Source organism: Diceros bicornis, chromosome 31 (assembly GCF_020826845.1).
Source record: "Diceros bicornis minor isolate mBicDic1 chromosome 31, mDicBic1.mat.cur, whole genome shotgun sequence".
Classification (NCBI taxonomy): Eukaryota; Metazoa; Chordata; class Mammalia; order Perissodactyla; family Rhinocerotidae; genus Diceros; species Diceros bicornis.
This window is the reverse complement of record NC_080770.1, coordinates 20,658,503-20,676,753: the sequence shown is the minus strand read 5'-3', so window position 1 is coordinate 20,676,753 and position 18,251 is coordinate 20,658,503. Positions and strand designations below refer to the sequence as shown.

Genomic DNA, 18,251 nt, shown 5'->3' with positions numbered 1-18,251 from the left:
GGTATGGGACAAGAAGGATTGGGGTGTATTGCACAAACCTCAAGAATCCATATAACATTTTCTTCACATTCTTGTAACGCTCATTATGTAGGGGAAAAAAATGAATCAATCTCAGGGTAGATAGTTAAGTAAAATGTAATCCTTTGGGATCCCAGAAGTAATATATACACTTCTATTTTGTGCTAAACCCTGATGGTTGCTTTCTAAAAAACTATATTAATATTAAATTGAATCTATACGCTACCATATATAGTTCAATCACTAAAACAAAACAAACTAATACAAGAAATAATATCTCTGTCACTGGATTTCTGTGAAGAGAAAAAAAAGCATTTTTTAATCCAGTTCCCCAACCTTCCACGGAAGCAGTCCATTTTCACCAAGTACTCGTTTGAGTAATTTATGTCAATTTAGACTTCAGATTGTGTTAACCTGGAAAGTTTTTTCAGAGCCCCTTTCACATCTTTATTCTTCAGACTGTAGATCATGGGGTTGAACATGGGAAACAGCACAGTATAAAATGTAGAAACCATTTTGTCCCTCTCAAGGGAATAGTTGGAACCTGGATGAGAGTAGATGTAGAGAATGGAGCCATAGTACAAGGTGACAGAGATCAAATGGGAAGAGCATGTGGAGAAGGCTTTGAGGCGGCCCTGGGTGGAGCAGATCCTCAAGATGGCGGCAATGAAGAAGAGGTAGGAGGCCAGTATGAGCGCAGTGGGGGTAATGACATTGGAGGTCAGGAGATAGTACAGTGCAGCCTGGTAGCTCTCTTTCACATCACATGCCAACTTCACCAGGGGTGGGACATCACAGAAAAAGTCATCAATGACATTGTCACCACAAAAATTCAATGTGAATGTGTTGCTGGTAAGTATTATTGCATTGACAAAACCACCAGTATAGGAATATATAACCAAACAGATGCACAATCTCCTTGACATGACCAGAGCATAAAGCAGGGGGTTGGTAATGGCCACATATCGGTCATAAGCCATGGCAGCCAACAGGTAACACTCACTATACCCCAGCCCAGCAGAGAAGAAGAACTGAGCTACACAGCCAGCAAAGAAGATGCTTTTGTCTTCAGAGATGCAGGTGACTAGGATCTTTGGGGTGTAGACAGAGGAATACCAGAGATCCAGAAAAGACAGGTTCCCAATGAAAAAGTACATGGGTGTGTGCAGCCGGGAGTCATTACAGATCAATATTATGAGGGTGGTATTTCCTACTACAGTCACAGAAGACACACCAAGGAACACCATGAACAGGACCAGCTGCAGCACGGGGTCTGTCGTGAAGCCCAGCAGGATGAACTCTGTTGCTGTGTGATTGCTTCTTTCCATGGCTTTAGGGAATCTCACCTAGGAGAAGCGAAATGAGAGTTCAGTTTGAATCATTGTGCTGAATAAATAGAAAATATGCTACATAAGTAACATTGCATCACTGGTATACCTTGAAGTCTAAGATCCAGCAATATAAGTGCTTATTTTAGAAAGAGTTCTCATTTTCCAACGAACTCCTCAGAATTTACAATTATGTGTTGTTAGATAAATTTAGGTACATATAAATTCTCAAGAGTTTATATGAGCATACATTGATTTGAATCTGACAGCACCAAACCGAATGTGGTTAGGAGTTCTCCACCTACAGTAGCTAGGGGAGAGGTCTTTACAGAGAAGTGGAAGCAAAGCAAGGAAGTTAATTGATTGGCTATAGCTTATGTGGTTACCTTTTTTAGGGAAACCCAGTTGGCTGTTTGTGACTGCTTGTTCTCAAGTTTCATTTTCTCAGATTCAACTGCATTGACTCTGTCTTATGCATTGGTTTGCTTACATAGGCTGTCAAGGTGTAAGAGCCACCTACCTCAGTCTAGGCTTCCTTTTAAATGACTTTAATAACGTTAAATTCCAGATTTCCAAAGTCGGTTATTTTTTTCTTTACGAACGGCTGTTTCACTAAAGGAAAGATGCACTTACAGTTTCTATTTTCTTGTACTTTGGTCTTCATAATATCAACTTGCTCTTTTGCTAAATGTGTGGCTTCTTAGTTTCAAGTGTTATTTGTTTATGTCTGAAACACTGGACTCACCTATTTTTTAAAGAATGAAATATTTTTCTATCAGTGCTTCCATCTATTGCAACATCCTACAGCTACTATAACTCCATATCTCATTATAGTATCTATAGGCTTAAGAACATACCCAGGACATTATAAGGAAAGAAAGAGGATACATACAGATGTTTGGGAAAAAATGTGTATAGAAGATAGTATGCAATGATGGGATTATAAAGTGTATAAGATTAACTGTATTTTATACATATTATACAGTAAAAATATAATATATAACAATAATCTAAAGAGCCAATTTAAATGTAAGTAATATACATACGCACATACATAGTACATAAATAATGTAGTACTAGAAACTTACACTTTATTTAAAATTTTTATTGGTTTTATTTGTTTTATTATTAAGGAATTTAACCTTAATGAGAACAATTTGGCAAAAATATATGTCTTAGAGTATGAATATAAAGCCCTTAACATGTGAATTAGACAACTCACCTAAAATTCTGACCAAGATTGTCTCTTCAACACATTCAAATATGCCTGTCCCAGAATTGTTTATTTGGTTTCTGCATCCCCAGGGTGGTAGATACCTGCAACCCTCAAGATTTCCTAGCTTGGGAAATAACTTACATAGCAATTAAACAAAATATGTGTTGACAAATTGAGTATGATTTAATAAGATAGGGAAATTTTTTCTAAGGTTACAAACCTCTGGTGAAAATGTATTCAGTAAGAATTTGCATTCTTATTATCTCTTGAGTTGTGTAGAAGCTACAGTAAACATAAGTGTGCACATATATTCTACATACTGTAGACATTCATATGCAGACATCTGTGTATTAAAGCACATAAGTTCAATGATACTGATCTTTTTGTTATAAATTGAAGACCTTTCTTTCGTCCATCCAAATCCATTCCCCACCCTTTTAAACTCCTGTTTGCTCCAGGATTCTAGCTGTGTTAATTGCATCAGGGGACTCCTTTGCTCTCCATCTACTTAATGGGTTTAGCCAATGGTTGTCAGTAGCAGGGAAGAGGGTGATATCAGAGTGTTTTTCCCCAGGCTCCTTGCTTGCAGACATGCCACAGCTGGCTGCATCCCCAGACCTAGACCATAGCTCCTTCCAGGTGACCCTCTTTCAAAGCTCTCCTTCCAGCGCTGATAACCTCTCTCTCTTCTTGCTCCTTCAGGGATAGAGAAGGAACACCTCTCAGAAGTTACTAGTTCTAGAACTATTACACCATTTTTGGGGAATCCCATACACCACACACATTTCTTTGTAATAATCCCTTTATTAATCCCATCTGGAATTAACTAGTTTAGTTAACCGACTGCTACCTGCTAGGTTTATATATGTTATTTGTCCTAGCACTAGTCCCAGAAAACAAACATTCAAATGGAATTGGATTGCTCACATGTTTGAAGATTAGACATATAAACTTATGGTGGTGGGAAATGGGACATTGATGATCTATGACATGTAGTGGCATTCAGCTTGCTTAACTGATCACCAATGTCATCATGGAATGAAGGACGAGTGCAGAGAAGACATTGAGAGATCAGCTTTTTGTGGCACAGAGGCATGCAAATAGAGCTTATAAATATCATGTGGTGAGTTGGCTTCTGCTGAAGTTTCAACCTGTGACTCTCCTACTGAAAAAACAAACAGGCAGCCAGGAAGTTTAAATTACAGCTATGAAGGAGTCTTTATCTCCTGTGGTCCTTGATGAGCTATAGCTGAGGACCACTGTCATGGCATGATTGTTATCATTGTAGAGTTGCCTCCCCCAATAAATGGTTAACTTTGGTAGGTATTTCATGGAACTTTAAGAGTGCTAGCTGGGAAGGACTGAGGTTCTGAGATATAGGATAGGAGCATTTGGGCAGAGAAGGGAAAGTCTGAGAATTTTGAATCTCAAATCCTCCTAAGTCTCTTTTGAAAAAGTTCCTTCCTCTCATCTAAGGGAATAAGGACATCCCCTGGACGATAGCCTTTTATTGCCTATTACCTGAGGCAATTGCATGCATACAGATATAATTCTCCTTAACACCCAGCCCCATCACCCCATATTGCTTGTGGGCTTATGGTGAAACTTAAAAATCAATATAGCCCAAATAGTGACATAGGAAACCTGATGTGAGATTGACATAGGAAACCTGATGTGAGATTTACAGGAACTCACCTGTCTCTACTGATAAGAGAGTGGGGAACATCTACAGGAATGAATTCTAAGAACATGAGATAAAGGACACTAAAATATTGTTTCACATGGATAATTTATTATAAATTTACACCCCAGGCACATTTACCATGGATTTGGGACTTAATGTGACAGCTTGAATGCCTAGAAGGATATTAATAATTCATAAGGCTGGTTAACTGAATCTTGAACTCAAAGAAGCTAATCTACAGTCATTGAGGTCAAAATGCCAGACCAACTTGGTGTACTACAGAAGAAGTCTGAAGGAAGATTAGGGTATTGTAAATGATCCATTGTGTATAATCTGCTCTGCCACTGCCTAATAACAAACATCCTCCTCACTGCCCGCCTTACTCATCCAAGGGCTCCAAGGACATTCGTTGCACTAAGATATTAAGAAATGCACTGCTTAGTCATCAGCATCCTCATAAAGCTAGGCAGATGCTACCACTGGTAAGCTAGGGATGATGGCAAGAGAAGTTGCAGTGGAACTGGATTCCCAGAATGTTAGAAACCAGATCGCCATACCTAAGTCAGTCTTACACGGCTAAGAACCATTTAAGTTAGCATTTTGCTGTAAGTGTTTCTCTGAAGAGTTACCTACTGATTGCTCAGGCTCCAAACTCACACATGTATATTTTTTAGTCACAGAAATGTTAAAAGTGAAGACTACCTTAGAGATGATCTGGGTGAGCCCGTTCTTTGTCAGGTGAATGAACTAGTAAGTAGAGTGAGGAATTGATCTTCTCAAGGTCAAGGAGTTAGTCCGAAGCACAACCTTGTCAAGAACCTGGTCCTCCTGATAGATTCTAGGGTGCCATGATACCTCCACATAAAAAAACAAAAATGAAAGAAAGAAGGAAAGAAGAATAGCAAAGAAGATAAGAAAGCTCTAATGACTATCATAATACTGAACATTTTAGTAACTCATTAACTCATGACTCTTCCCAAAGAGCCTTCCATTAAAAAAATTTTTTAAAAACTATTATATTCTAGTGGGATTTTAGAAATTTGTGATAGAGAAGTACAGGAGAGTTTTTTGAAAAGAGAGTCAGCACTTCCTGATACTTTCTGATGAAGCAAGTAAGGGGAAGGAAATAGTTTTGAGCACGCAGGGAAGTAGTGATACTTGTTCTCCTTTTCTTCTTCTTTGTTCTCTTTTCTACTTAACTTTTTTTCAATTTAACTGGCTCTTTCCTCTGAGAGATATTTGATTGATATAATCTACGCAAATACATTTTATATATTTTCTTATAGATGTAAAGTTCGTGTGTATGTGTGTATATATATGTATGTATATCTATATACATATATTTGCTGAAAATTTCTTGAAATAATGAGTTTAAATAGTATGATATTAGAGTGCTATGGTTTGAGATAAAATGACAGAGTTGCAATGAAAAGTCAGGTGGAATTAATCAAAAGAGTTAAAATAGACCCTTAATTTAAAGCATACACAAAAAACAACTCAAAATGAATTAAATACTTAAATATAAGACCTGAAACCATAAATCTCCTAGAAGAAACATAGGAGAAAAGCATCTTGACATTGGTCTTGGCTATGATGTTTTGGATCTGGCACCAAAAGCACAGGAAACTAAAGCAAAAACAATCAAGTATAATTACATTAAACTAAAAAGTTCCTACACAGCAAAAGAAACAATCAACAAAACGGAAAGGCAACCTACAGAATGGTAGAAAATATTTGCAAACTATCCATCTGATAAGGAGTAATAGCCAAAATATATAAAGAACTGAAACAACTGAATAGCAAAATAACAAATAACCTGATTTAAAAATGTGCAAAGGACCTAAATAGACCTTTTTCCAAAGAAGACATACAAACGGGCAGCATGTATATGAAAAGATGCTCAACACTACTAATCATCAGAAAAATGCAAATCGAAACCACAGTGAAATATATCCTCGCGTCTGTAAGAGTGGCTGTTATCCAAAAGTCAAAAGATAACTGTTGGGGAGGATGTGGAGAAAAGGAAATCCTTGTACACTGTTCATGGGAATGTAAATTGGCACAGACATTTGAGAAGACAGTATTGAAGTTCCTCAAAAAATTAAAAATAGAACTACCATGGGATCTAACAATCCCACTTCTGGGCATATATGCAAAGGAAATGAAATCAGTACGTGTAAGAGATGTCTATGCTCCCATGTTCGTTGCAGCATTATTCACAATAACCAAAATATGGAAACAACCTAAGGTGTCCATCAATAGATGAAAGGATAAGTTGTGGTATTTATTTATGTATTTATGTATGTATGTATTACGTATTTATTTATTTATACAATGGAATATTATTCAGCTTTAAAAATGAAGAAGATCCTGCCATTTGGGAAAACATGGTTACACCTAGAGGACATTATGCCAAGTGTTAAATAAGCCAGATACAGAAAGACAAATACTGCATAATGTCAGTTATATGTAGAATCTAGAAAAGTCAAATTCATGAAAGCAGAGAGTAGAACAATGGTTACCAGGGGCAGGGGCTGGGGTAACAGGGAAATATCGGTTAAAGGGTACAAAGTTTCAGCTATGTAAGATGAATGAAATCTAATGTACAGCATGGTGATTATAGTTAATAATACTATATTTTATACTGGAAATTCGCTAAGAGTGTAGATCTCAGGTGCACTTAGACAAAGAAAAATGATAATTATGGGAGGAGATGTGTATATTAATTAGTTGGATGAAATAATCACTATGCATATGTATATCAAAATATCATGTTGTACACCTTAAATATACATAATTTTAAGTTAAAAAATTGAAAAGGCTTGTGGAATTTTATTTACTCCCTTTTACATCATGATAAAAAGCAATCTGCCATCTGCATTTGGGAATGGTTATACTGTTTATTGGTGTGTTTTATGATTTTATATTGAAAAATAATATATGTTTGTGGTAATTATTACAATATGTTATGCAAATGAATACACAATAAGAAGCGATCTTCACAGCCCAGACTTCTAGTTTCCTTATTTAACAATTAATTTATTTACCATAAATAAGGAAGAGAAATACATCATAGGAATAAGCTCCTGTAACTATTCAATAAATAGTTAATACCAGACTTAATCTTAGTTAATGGATATTATGTCACTTATTTCAAGGTCCTTAGTTAGTAGACAGCACACCTAGAACTCAGACACAGTCTTTTGATTTGACATCAAGGCCAATACACTTTTTACTGTGTTTTTCACTTTGCACTCTTCTGTTAGAATTTGTACATGTCTACGTCAGTAAAAAGATGTTCATAGCTCTGTCATGTATTCATCTGACCAAATGCCATGTTCCATCTTCTGTCTTATTGCAGCTCAGATGATCGGATATATGAAAGAGGGTTAAGGTAGGAATCAAACAGAAGGGACAGAATTTATCCTCTTAGGACTCTCGGACAATTCAGATCTCCAAGTTGTCCTCTTAGGATTGTTTCTGTTAATTTATATGGCAATCATGGTGCGTAATTTGGGCTGATTGTGTTAATTAAGATTGATCCCTGTCTCCACACTCCCATGTACTTCTTTCTCAGCAGCCTCTCCTTTGTTGCTGCCTCTTGCTCTTCTTCCGTCACGCCTAAGATGCTGGTGAACCTTGTGGCTGAGAATAAGGCCATTTCTTTCAATGGAGGTGTTGCCCAATTCTACTTCTTTGGCTCCTTCGTGGAGACTGAATGCTTCCTTTTGGCCATGATGGCATATGACCACTATGCAGCCATTTGGAACCTCTGCTATACCCAGTTCTCATGTGAGAATGACTCTCATGTGAGATAACTCTCATTCTCATGAGACTGAGTTAGCTACCTCATTCCTAGCAGGCTTTGGAAATGCAGCCATACACATGGGAATGACTCTCAGATTATCATTTTGTGGCTCTAGAAGGATCAACCATTTTTACTGTGACATCCCACCTATACTCAAACTCTCTTGCTTTGACACCCACATCAATGGCATCGTGATCATGGCTTTCTCCAGTTTTACTGTCATCAGCTGTGTTATGATTGTCCTCATTTCCTATCTGTGTATCCTCATTACCATCTTGAGGATGCCTTCATTAGAGGGCAGGCACAAAGCTTTCTCCACTTGTGCCTCCCACCTCATGGCTGTCACCCTATTATTTGGGACAATTCTCTTCATGTATTTGTGCTCTAGGTCTTGCTACTCAATGGAGCAGAACAAGATTGTCTCTGTCTTTTATATGGTAGTGATCCCTGTGCTAAATCCTCTCATCTACAGTTTGAAAAATAAGGATATGAAAGGGGCCCTAGAAAAGATCTTACAGAAACACCTACTATAAAGGCATGTTACACACCATCCTGTTATGTAGAAGAAAATATGTTTCATATTAATTTTATTGTCTGATTACTTAAGTTTTTTCTCTGTGTTAATGTAGATTGTTTAAAATGAAGTCTACTTCTTAATCTTCCAGTGTCTTAGATGTGTATCCTTAGGCCCATATGATGAATCAACACAGCGGAGAGAGTGGTGTCTGGTAAAGTACCAAAATACACGGAATTAGCTAATATGGGTTTAAGTTCCAATTTTGATATTTAGCTTTTCTTAATGTTAGTTATTTTTATATATACATTGGTGTCTTTGATTGGGATCTGGGAAAACAGGCTCTGAGACAGATATTTGTATGAGGGAAGTTTATTGGAGAGTGTTATCAGGAACGATACCTGTAAGAGAGTAAGGGAAGCAGGGCTGGGTAGAAGAAGTTGAATGTGACGAAGTAGCAACACAGTGATCAACCAATTCCACAAGGAGCTCTGGAGCTGAGATGGTCCTTCATAGATATCCCAAGTTATGAAAAAGGGCCATAATAACCAGTTTTGTACTTTCATAATGACAAGATTTGGATATGGGTCACCCAACGGGAGGGGGTATAATATTGGGCGTGGTAATGTCTTTCAGCAGAGACAATTCCAAGAGCAGAACTCAGCTGTGAAGTGTCAGTTGCCAATACACTTAGAAGCTGGGGAAATAAATACTTCGACCCTGAAAGGCAAATCTGGGTGGTGTACTACAGCATCTATTATAAATAATAGCACTATTCCACTCACATGTATGTCAAGAGTACCAAGTAAGATACAAGAGAGTTTTATCAATGTGGGTACCACAGTAATAACGGGAAAATTTTACTGATCTTGTGAATCAATTTGGAATATTTTGAGGGTAGAAATCAATGTACTTTAAGTTTTTATCTCTACACTTCCCAAGTTCACATAGTTTTCAATCAACATGTATCAAATTAAATTATCTATCTGTTGCTCATTTTAGTGGGATGGGGGTATGTCAACTTTGGAATAGTGGGGAAACAAACTTTTTTGATGAGATGGCATGTTGAAGGAAGCCTAATGTTTTGGAATCAGGTAAATGTCTACTCTCTATTTCTTTCTGTTCCACTATCCACTGCAAACCATGACGTAGAACACCAGTGGCCTGCATGCTCCAAGTGAGACCTCCTCACCCCTGAAATATTTGCTAAAAACCACAAAGGAGGAGTTAACTCATCCTGTCCACTCTGAACAGACCTCCCATCTCCCTATAACTTCCACTTTCAACTGTTAACCAAAGTTTCTTTCAAAGACATTCAAAATTGTATCATGGCTGTCATATTCCTTCATGTTCCCTTTTATTTTAATTCATCTACTATAATATTCATCCCTTAACTGCTTATTATTCAGCAGTCTAAGAAAAGTGGCACTTTATCATTATTCATCACTACACTCATATCCGCATTTCACTCATTGCCCAATTGAGTTTCATGGTCCATCATATAATGAGTCATTCTCAATCACCCTCAATTCCATGGTTATACTTTCTCTCCATTCTATTCATCTGATTAAATCCTGACTTAGTCAAACTTAATTGTTTCTTCTCTCTGTCCTCCACTTAAGCTGCTTAGTGGAATTAGAGAAAACCCCTCAGCACTCTACTCTCTGTTTCTGCTCTTGCCTCACACTTCATCTTCCAAAATATAGACAATTAGATAAGACCATCCACATCTCACCACCTCAAAATCTTTATACATATGCTTTTCTTCCCACCTGTAATAATAGAAAATGTATCCTTGCTTCTACCTAAGACCAGTTCTTTCACACCTTTGGAGCGTTCCACAAACTTTACTTCAGAAAATATATCTTGACTCTCCCCAAGCATCAGTTTCTCCAACTCCACTGGAATAGTCTCATTTGTTTACAAATATTATCTAGTGCAACCCTTCTTAATGATTTCCTTGGCTGAAAGTCCCATCCAGTTACCAACTTATTTCTCTGCTCCCTTTAAAATTAATCTTTTCAAAAGAACTACCTCTAGTCATTGTCTCTACTTCCTCATATTCCTTAATGAGTTCCAACTGTATTTCTGCACTGCCTCTCCATTGAACCTAATCTTGTCAAGGACACATGAGATCTTAACACTAGTGCATGTAAACATTGCTCTTCTATCTTACCTTTAATTGATATCTCAGGAGGATTTGCCATGGATAATTCCTTCAGCTACCCAAAAAGCACCCCTTTCTAGATTTCTATATCACCTCAATCTTCTGGCTTTCCTTCTCCCTCCACAGTCATTTCTCCCCAGATAACTTTGATGGCTCTTCCTCCTCGTCCTCCTGCTGGTCTCCAAATCTTGGAGCCAAAGACTTAATCCTTAACATTGGTTCATCAGTACCTTGGTTTTCCATCTGCATCCAAGTGCAGATGGAAGTCTGCAATGATTCCAAAATCTATATCTCCAGCCCTCACCTCTCACCTGAGTTCCAGATTTGTATATTGAATTGACATCCTGGCATCTAGGGACTTTGGACACATGACAAGATTAAGAAATTAGTTTTTCTTAGTTATCATACTCAGCCATCTATAAATAATCATACTTTTTGTACTACTAGGAGGGTCTGTATCTTAGCTTCATATCTATGCATGATTGGGCTATCCATTTCCATGTTAAGTTATAAATGGTATTTTCTGTTATACTTCCTTAGTTTGTGCTTGGAACAAGAAAACTGACACCTTTTATATCTTTATTTACTCATAATCCACTCAAAAATTATTCATCAATATACAAAAAACTGCATGTATTTAATGTATATACTCTGATGAGTTTGCACATGTGCATACCTCAGTAAAGTTGTTAAAAAATTATTAATGGAAAAAATAGCATGTAACAACTCCTGGAGATACAACAGGTAAGAAAACTGACAGTGATCTGATTAAACTTATGTTCAAGTGTGGAAGACTTTTCTATACCAAATGTGCATTTTTGTGTGCATAGGGATATGTGTCTGTGTGTTTGACATGGATGTGAGTGGTGCTTTGAAGAAAAATAAAGTAGGCAATAGAATAGGGAGTGGCGGCATCAGAAAACAGCTCTCTGTGGAAATAACTTTTGAGCAAAGCCTGAATAAGGATAACAGCATATGAATGTCCATGGAAGAGCATTCCAGGTGTACTTACAGTACATACAAAGTCCCTGAGGCAAGATCCTCCTTGGTTTGTTAAAAGGATAGTAAGGTGGGCCGGCCCCGTGGCTTAGTGGTTAAGTGTGCGCTCCACTGCCGGCAGCCCGGGTTCGGATTCCGAGTGCGCACCGACGCACCGCTCCTCTGGCCATGCTGAGGCCGCGTCCTACATACAGCGACTAGAAGGATGTGCAGCTATGACAGACAACTATCTACTGGGGCTTTGGGGGAAAGATAAATAAATAAAATCTTTAAAAAAAAAAAAAAAGAATAGTAAGGAGACAAGTATATGTGTACCAGAGTGAGCAAATGAAAGGAGGGAAAGAAGTGCAATCAGGAAGGTGTTTGGAAAAAAGTAGCAGATCAAATAAGACTTGTAGCTCACAAATGGGCTTTAGAGTTTGCTTTTTCATGTCACCCTGTAAGAACTGTTTTCCCCCAACTCCAGACTGTAAGCTGCACAAAGGAATGAACAAGATTGATTTTGTTGGCTACTCTACCAGTACCAAGGATACTATATGCTCCATAAAACAAATTCACTAAGTATGTGTTGAAAGAACTAATTAATGAATGCAGTGAGAGCCATATTCTATTAGAAATGAGTATGGATCATATTTTAAGTGAGATTCTGAAGTTTGTAGGCTGGATCTGGTTAGTCCTGTGGCATTTAATTCAAGGTCTTACTCAATGGAGTCTCAGGATCTTGAAATGGTTTCTGCACTTCTCTAAATGCCTCAGTTACTCTCCAGGGTATAAATGGTTCACTGGGGAGAATGCAGTTTAATTATCTCAGTGAAAAATAAATGCATGTTTTAATTTTGGATTAGCACATTTCAAGTTTTAGACTGTTTAGTGTTTTGCAGAGACTAAATCTCAAGTGAATGATCACAGCTTTAAAAAGGCTGAGCTTCTACCTCAGATTCTATTCTTTGTTGCATTGATTAACCATGTCTTAATTCTGTCATAGCTGAATCTGTTATGCCACTTCTATTTTCATCAAAGCTATAAATTTCACACTGTAAGACATAAAACTTATATTTCTCCAAAAACCAATAAATAAAACAGAATTATGCTAATAAACACTACCACATCTGGAGAATATTTCAGAAGGACAAAAGGTAAGATGATTTAAATTATCTCAAAGTGTTCAGATATAGAAAGTTTCCAAGAGGACTCAGAAAAACATTCAAGAAATTAAGACTAAACATCTCAATTGGATTATGTCTGAAAGACTGAACTTAGTGTTACCAACTAAATGAACATGGCTTGTGAGGGATTTAGGATCACTAATAACAGACAAGAATTTTGTAGAATATTCAACATATGCGTATGCATACATACAGGAATGTACGAACACATGTATATCTATGTGTATGTATGTATCTATATATATATGTATGTGTGTGTGAAAAATGTGGAAATTTAATTAATTTTGTGTAGAAAGAGTGCCAAAACACCTGGCATATTAATGCACTCTAAAGGGCATTAAATAAAATAATTTTATGCTCTTAAATGAACAAAATGAGAAAATAACTGCAGTTTTCAGCCTTCATCTTGTGTGTGTGAGTATATATATATATGTATATGTATGTATACATACGTATATACATACACATTGGTATACATATATACACATATATAGGATCATATATATCATATAGGATATACTTTCATTGATGTTAAATTATGTATTTGTTACATACATGATGAAAGTGTGTTGGTATATATATGCACAACATAGAGCTCTACAAAATGGCTACAAACTTTTTAAAGTGGTTATTTTATAGGGTAGTATTTTAGATGATTTTAGAGACAGAAAGTTCAGTTAAACGACTTTTGCAGTAATCTAAGTGAAAGATGATGATGGCTTGGGCCTTGGTGGTAGGAATAAAGGTGGCAGGAGGTAGTTGGCTTATTGATATAGACATTTTGAAGGTAGAAGCCAATATAATTACCTAGTTGACTGGTTTTGGAGTGTGTGAAAAAGAGAAGAGAACAATTTCTCCAATAATTATTTGTCTGTTTGTTTAATTTCATCTGAGCAAATGGAAGTATAGAGTTGCCATTGACCTGAGACAGGAAATACTGTGTTTGGAGCAAATTAAGGAAGGGCAAGAGGAATTCAGTTTTAGGTCATGTTAAATAGCTATTTGATACTCACACGGAGATGTGAGTAAGCTTTTGAATTATAAGTCTGGACTTTGGAAAAGAGCTCAGGGTTAGAGATCTAAATTCAGGAGTTGTAGGTATATAGATGGTGTTTAAAGCTGTAAGACCGAATAAGATCACCAAGGTAGAGTGTAAATAGAAAAAAGAAGAGGATCAAGGACTGAGCTCTGAGCTACTCCAAACTTAAGAGTCAGAGAGAGAGGAGGAATAAGCAAAGAAGACTGAGGAGGAGCAACCTGTATGGTAGGAGGAAAACTCAGAGCCTGGTGCCTTGGAAGATCAGAGAAGACAGTCTTTCAAGGAGTAGTAAGCAATCAACTCGGTCAAATGTTATTGATAGATCAAAAAGATGAGCACACAGAATTGACCACTGCAGTTGGCAAAATAAAGACCCTGATGACTTTGACAAGAGTAATTTCCATGGAGTGATGGAGTGAAAGCCTGATTAGAGTGGGCTTAAGAAAAAAACAAGTACAACAGAATTGGATATAGCTAATATATTCAACGGTATCAGATGTTTAATTGCCAAGGCAAATGCAAAGGAATTGGATTCTATGATAAATGGTGAAAGAAAAAGGATCAAGGGAGGATGAGAGAAAAGGTGGGAGTTAAGTTAGGATATGGACAAATAGCAGTTGATCATCACCCCCGCCACACACACACACACACACACACACACACATTCATTTTTAAATAAAATAGATTACTGAGTTAACTTAAGGACTCTTGTCTTCTTTTTACTATAATAAGAAAATAAAGAGGTTTAATACACATGTTGTCAGGACGTCTTAGAAGTAATCTTACTTTTAGCAGAGAATGAATTATGATTTTTCTGGTATTTTTTTGTACAATTTACTTTCTCGGTTTCTTTCTTATCCTAGCAAATGAATCATCCATTCTGAGACAAAGGTATGAGCAACCACACAACAGTGACTGAATTTATTCTCCTGGGATTCAGGGATCATCCAGAGCTACAGTGCCTTCTTTTTCTGGTGTTTCTAGTTGTCTATATGATCACTGTGCTTGGCAATCTTGGCATGATCCTATTAATCAAGACTGACCCACGTCTCCACACTCCAATGTACTTTTTCCTCAGTAACTTGTCCCTTGTTGACTTTTGTTATTCTTCTGTTGTTAGCCCTAAGATGCTAGTGAATTTGTGGGTGGAGAACCCAGTCATTTCATTTAATGAATGTGCCTCACAATTCTTCTTTTTTGGTTCCTTTGCTGGCATTGAGGGCTTCCTGTTGGCCGTGATGGCCTATGACCGTTACGTGGCCATTTGCAAGCCTCTCCTTTACACAGTCACTATGTCCCCCCATCTTAACGTCCTCCTGGTGTTGGCCACATACCTTGCAGGCTTTATGAATGCTGCCATTCACACTGGCTTCACCTTCCAACTGTCTTTCTGCCACTCAAATGTCATCAACCACTTTTTCTGTGACACTCCACCCCTCCTGAAACTCTCTTGTTCTGATACACATGTCAATGAGATTGTCATTTTTGCTTTTGCCAGTTTTAATGAGCTGAGCTGCCTTGTGATTATTGTAATTTCTTATCTCTACGTCCTCATTGCCATCTTGAGGATCCATTCTGCTGAGGGGAGGCGCAAAGCCTTTTCCACCTGTGCTTCCCACTTGATGGTGGTCACCATCTTCTTTGGCACAATCCTGTTCATGTATCTGCGCCCCAGCTCCAGCTACTCAATGGACCAAGACAAAGTGGTATCTGTGTTTTATACAGTGGTCATCCAAATGTTGAATCCTCTCATCTACAGTCTGAGAAACAAGGAGGTCAAAGCTTCCTTAGGTAAAATTTTTAATGCAATCTCTTTTTACTTTTGTACTTAGAATCATCAAAGCATGGGATTAAGGACTCTGAGGGAACCTAGAAGTGACCAAACCCACCTCCACTGACCCGGGCTCCATTTCATTCTGTCATGAGGTTTCTTTTATTTTTTTGATAGTGGAGTTGGACCAAATGTCCTAAGCATCCTGAGGAATATGATCACTCTGTATAAATCCCATTTATTCCACAGAACCTCTATGCTTGAAAATAAACAAATATCACATTTCAACTCCCTGTTCAGAGGTATAAAACCCAGTCTAAAAGCAGCTGAAAGAGAAAATACTGAGTGGCAGGAGGAATGACCCCATTTTGTCCCCCATTCGGTGACTCCCTCAGTGGTTGGTGGTGCATGTAACTGACAGAGGACAGGAGATAGGGAGTAGACTGAACTAGAATATGGCCAGAGGACTGAAACAGGGCTTAGAGACTGCCTCTTGTCCCCAGTGAACTAGAGAGAAACATCAGAACTAAATCCTGGTTAGAAGTGCTGAAGTCAAGTGTTTCTAACCTAGACAAGTGATCTAGACCGCTGAGGGAGTAATGGGAACAAACCACAGGGTAAATGCAAGGGGGAATCACAGAGCAAAAACACCAAGGATCATGGAATGGAAGTTTCTGGGGCTTAGAAAAGAGGAATTCTTCATAATCTCTGAAAATAAAGTGTCATGTGGCTTGATCTTTGAATGGGTAAGCAGTTTACACTTAAAGAGCTAGAGCAAGAAGTAGTAGATAATAACAACAATAAACAAACACATAGGGACAGAGATTGGATTGGTGGTTACCAGAGGGGAAGGGGGGAGGGAGGAGGGTGAAAGGGATAATTCAGTACATGTGTGTGGTGATGGGTTGTAATTAGTATTTTGGTGGTGAACATGATGTAGTCCATGCAGAAATAGAAGTACAATGATGTACACCTGAAATTTTTACAATGTTATAAACCAATGTTACTGCAATAAACAAAAAATTAAAAAATTAAAAAAATAAATAAATAAAAAAAATTCATATGTTGAAACATAAAAAAAAAAAAAAAAAAGATGGATATCTTTTCCCTGATGCCTTAGCAGTTAACCATACCTCTCTATTTTACTGCTGGTTGCAATTTGATTGTAACAACTTTGAAGCTTTCCCCTGGTTTGACCAGTATTTTCATAACTGGGATATCTCCCCAGTAGGACTGGATTTTCTTTACAGTGACCACTGACATGTGAACATGAATGTTTTAAACTGGTCAGAATTCAGTAAAATATACTAAGTGTGATCCTACTATATCCCTTTCTCATCGAAAGACTGATTGTCATCCTAATCGAAAAGTAGCCATTTAAAAGAGACTAAGGAATAATTTTGCTTTCAGCTACAGCCTATGGTTTTTGATAAGAAATTAAACCCAGATCTTACAATTTAATCCTCTTTTACTCTGCTTTTCAGGCACTGTGTATTAAAAACACATAATTTTTTTGCTAATCCAATGGTTTTTGTCCATCTTGTAGTTATTTTTATGGAGAGCTCTTCACATTTTAAGACACAGCACAAATATAATCTCCTTTTTGATTGTCCCTAACCCTTCTTCATCCTTCCCAAACAGTTACACATGCCCATTCCTGTGATTCTAAAGATATTGCAACACTAATCAAGCTCTTAGTCACAGAAACAAATCACAGAAATGCTGTGTAATGTTTCCTAACATAGACTGAGCACTCCTTGAGAAAATAAACCTCTTAATATCTAACTTTGCCTCCATGTCTTTATAATCATCAATAAAAGTTTTCAGATTAAAAAAGAATCATTCCACAAAAATGTACAACCCAAGATTTCACAATGTTAAAAACTATGAAAACATCAATAAAATAAATAAATTAATTAAAAAAAAAGAATCACTCCAATGGAAGGCACAGGGTGTGGGAAGACAAAATGTTGCTTCTGGCATCTGGAACTGAAAGTATTCAATAACCACAATTTCAAAAAGTTAATATTAGAAAAGAAAAGTTATCTTATATCCGGCTGGATGATCTGTTGGATAGTGTTCTATTCTTTTTAAAACAAGATGTCCTATCTTCTTTGAAACAAAACGTTTTAATAAGCAGATGATATTTCGGTGTCCTATATCTTTCATTTTACATAAAGTAAATGTGATTTCAACATATAGTAATAGAGTCTTCAGGACCTTTTCAGTGAATGACACAAAGTTAATTCAAACTAACATAGACCTGGAATTCTCTGTGCCACCATGTCTCTCTCTCTGTCTCTCTGTCTCTTTATCTCTCTGTCTCTCATTTCCTCTCTCATTATGGATTCATTTATTCTCTTTCACAGACTTTTCACATGATGGTCTCAAGTTTGCATACTTTTAGGATGATTGCATTACAGGCAAGGCTCTGTCTCTTTAGAAAGGACAGCTATTACCTGAAATGGCTCAAAACTTCATTGTGTAGAGGTGTATGTATTTGCCTTTGTGTGTGTATGTTGGTGGTAAGGGTGGGGTCAT

General features: G+C 37.2%; 2 protein-coding genes and 1 pseudogene across 2 annotated transcripts; 2 read left to right on the top strand and 1 right to left on the bottom strand.

Moving 5' to 3' along the window:
• Positions 1 to 410: 410 nt before the first annotated feature.
• Positions 411 to 1,358, bottom strand: LOC131395120 (olfactory receptor 9G19-like). The gene has a single exon (XM_058526912.1). It carries the CDS (start codon positions 1,344 to 1,346, stop codon positions 411 to 413), a length of 936 nt encoding a protein of 311 aa, XP_058382895.1. The 5' UTR covers positions 1,347 to 1,358.
• Positions 1,359 to 7,612: 6,254 nt separating this feature from the next.
• On the top strand, positions 7,613 to 8,587 carry LOC131395116 (olfactory receptor 5AP2-like; annotated as a pseudogene).
• Positions 8,588 to 14,832: 6,245 nt separating this feature from the next.
• On the top strand, positions 14,833 to 15,771 carry LOC131395118 (olfactory receptor 5AP2-like). Its single transcript, XM_058526910.1, has one exon. It carries the CDS (start codon positions 14,833 to 14,835, stop codon positions 15,769 to 15,771), a length of 939 nt encoding a protein of 312 aa, XP_058382893.1.
• Positions 15,772 to 18,251: the final 2,480 nt, after the last annotated feature.

Coding starts and splice junctions, on each gene's coding strand:
- LOC131395120 (XM_058526912.1), bottom strand. CDS start 1,346: ATGGAAAGAAGCAATCACACAGCAACAGAGTTCATCCTGCTGGGCTTC.
- LOC131395118 (XM_058526910.1), top strand. CDS start 14,833: ATGAGCAACCACACAACAGTGACTGAATTTATTCTCCTGGGATTCAGG.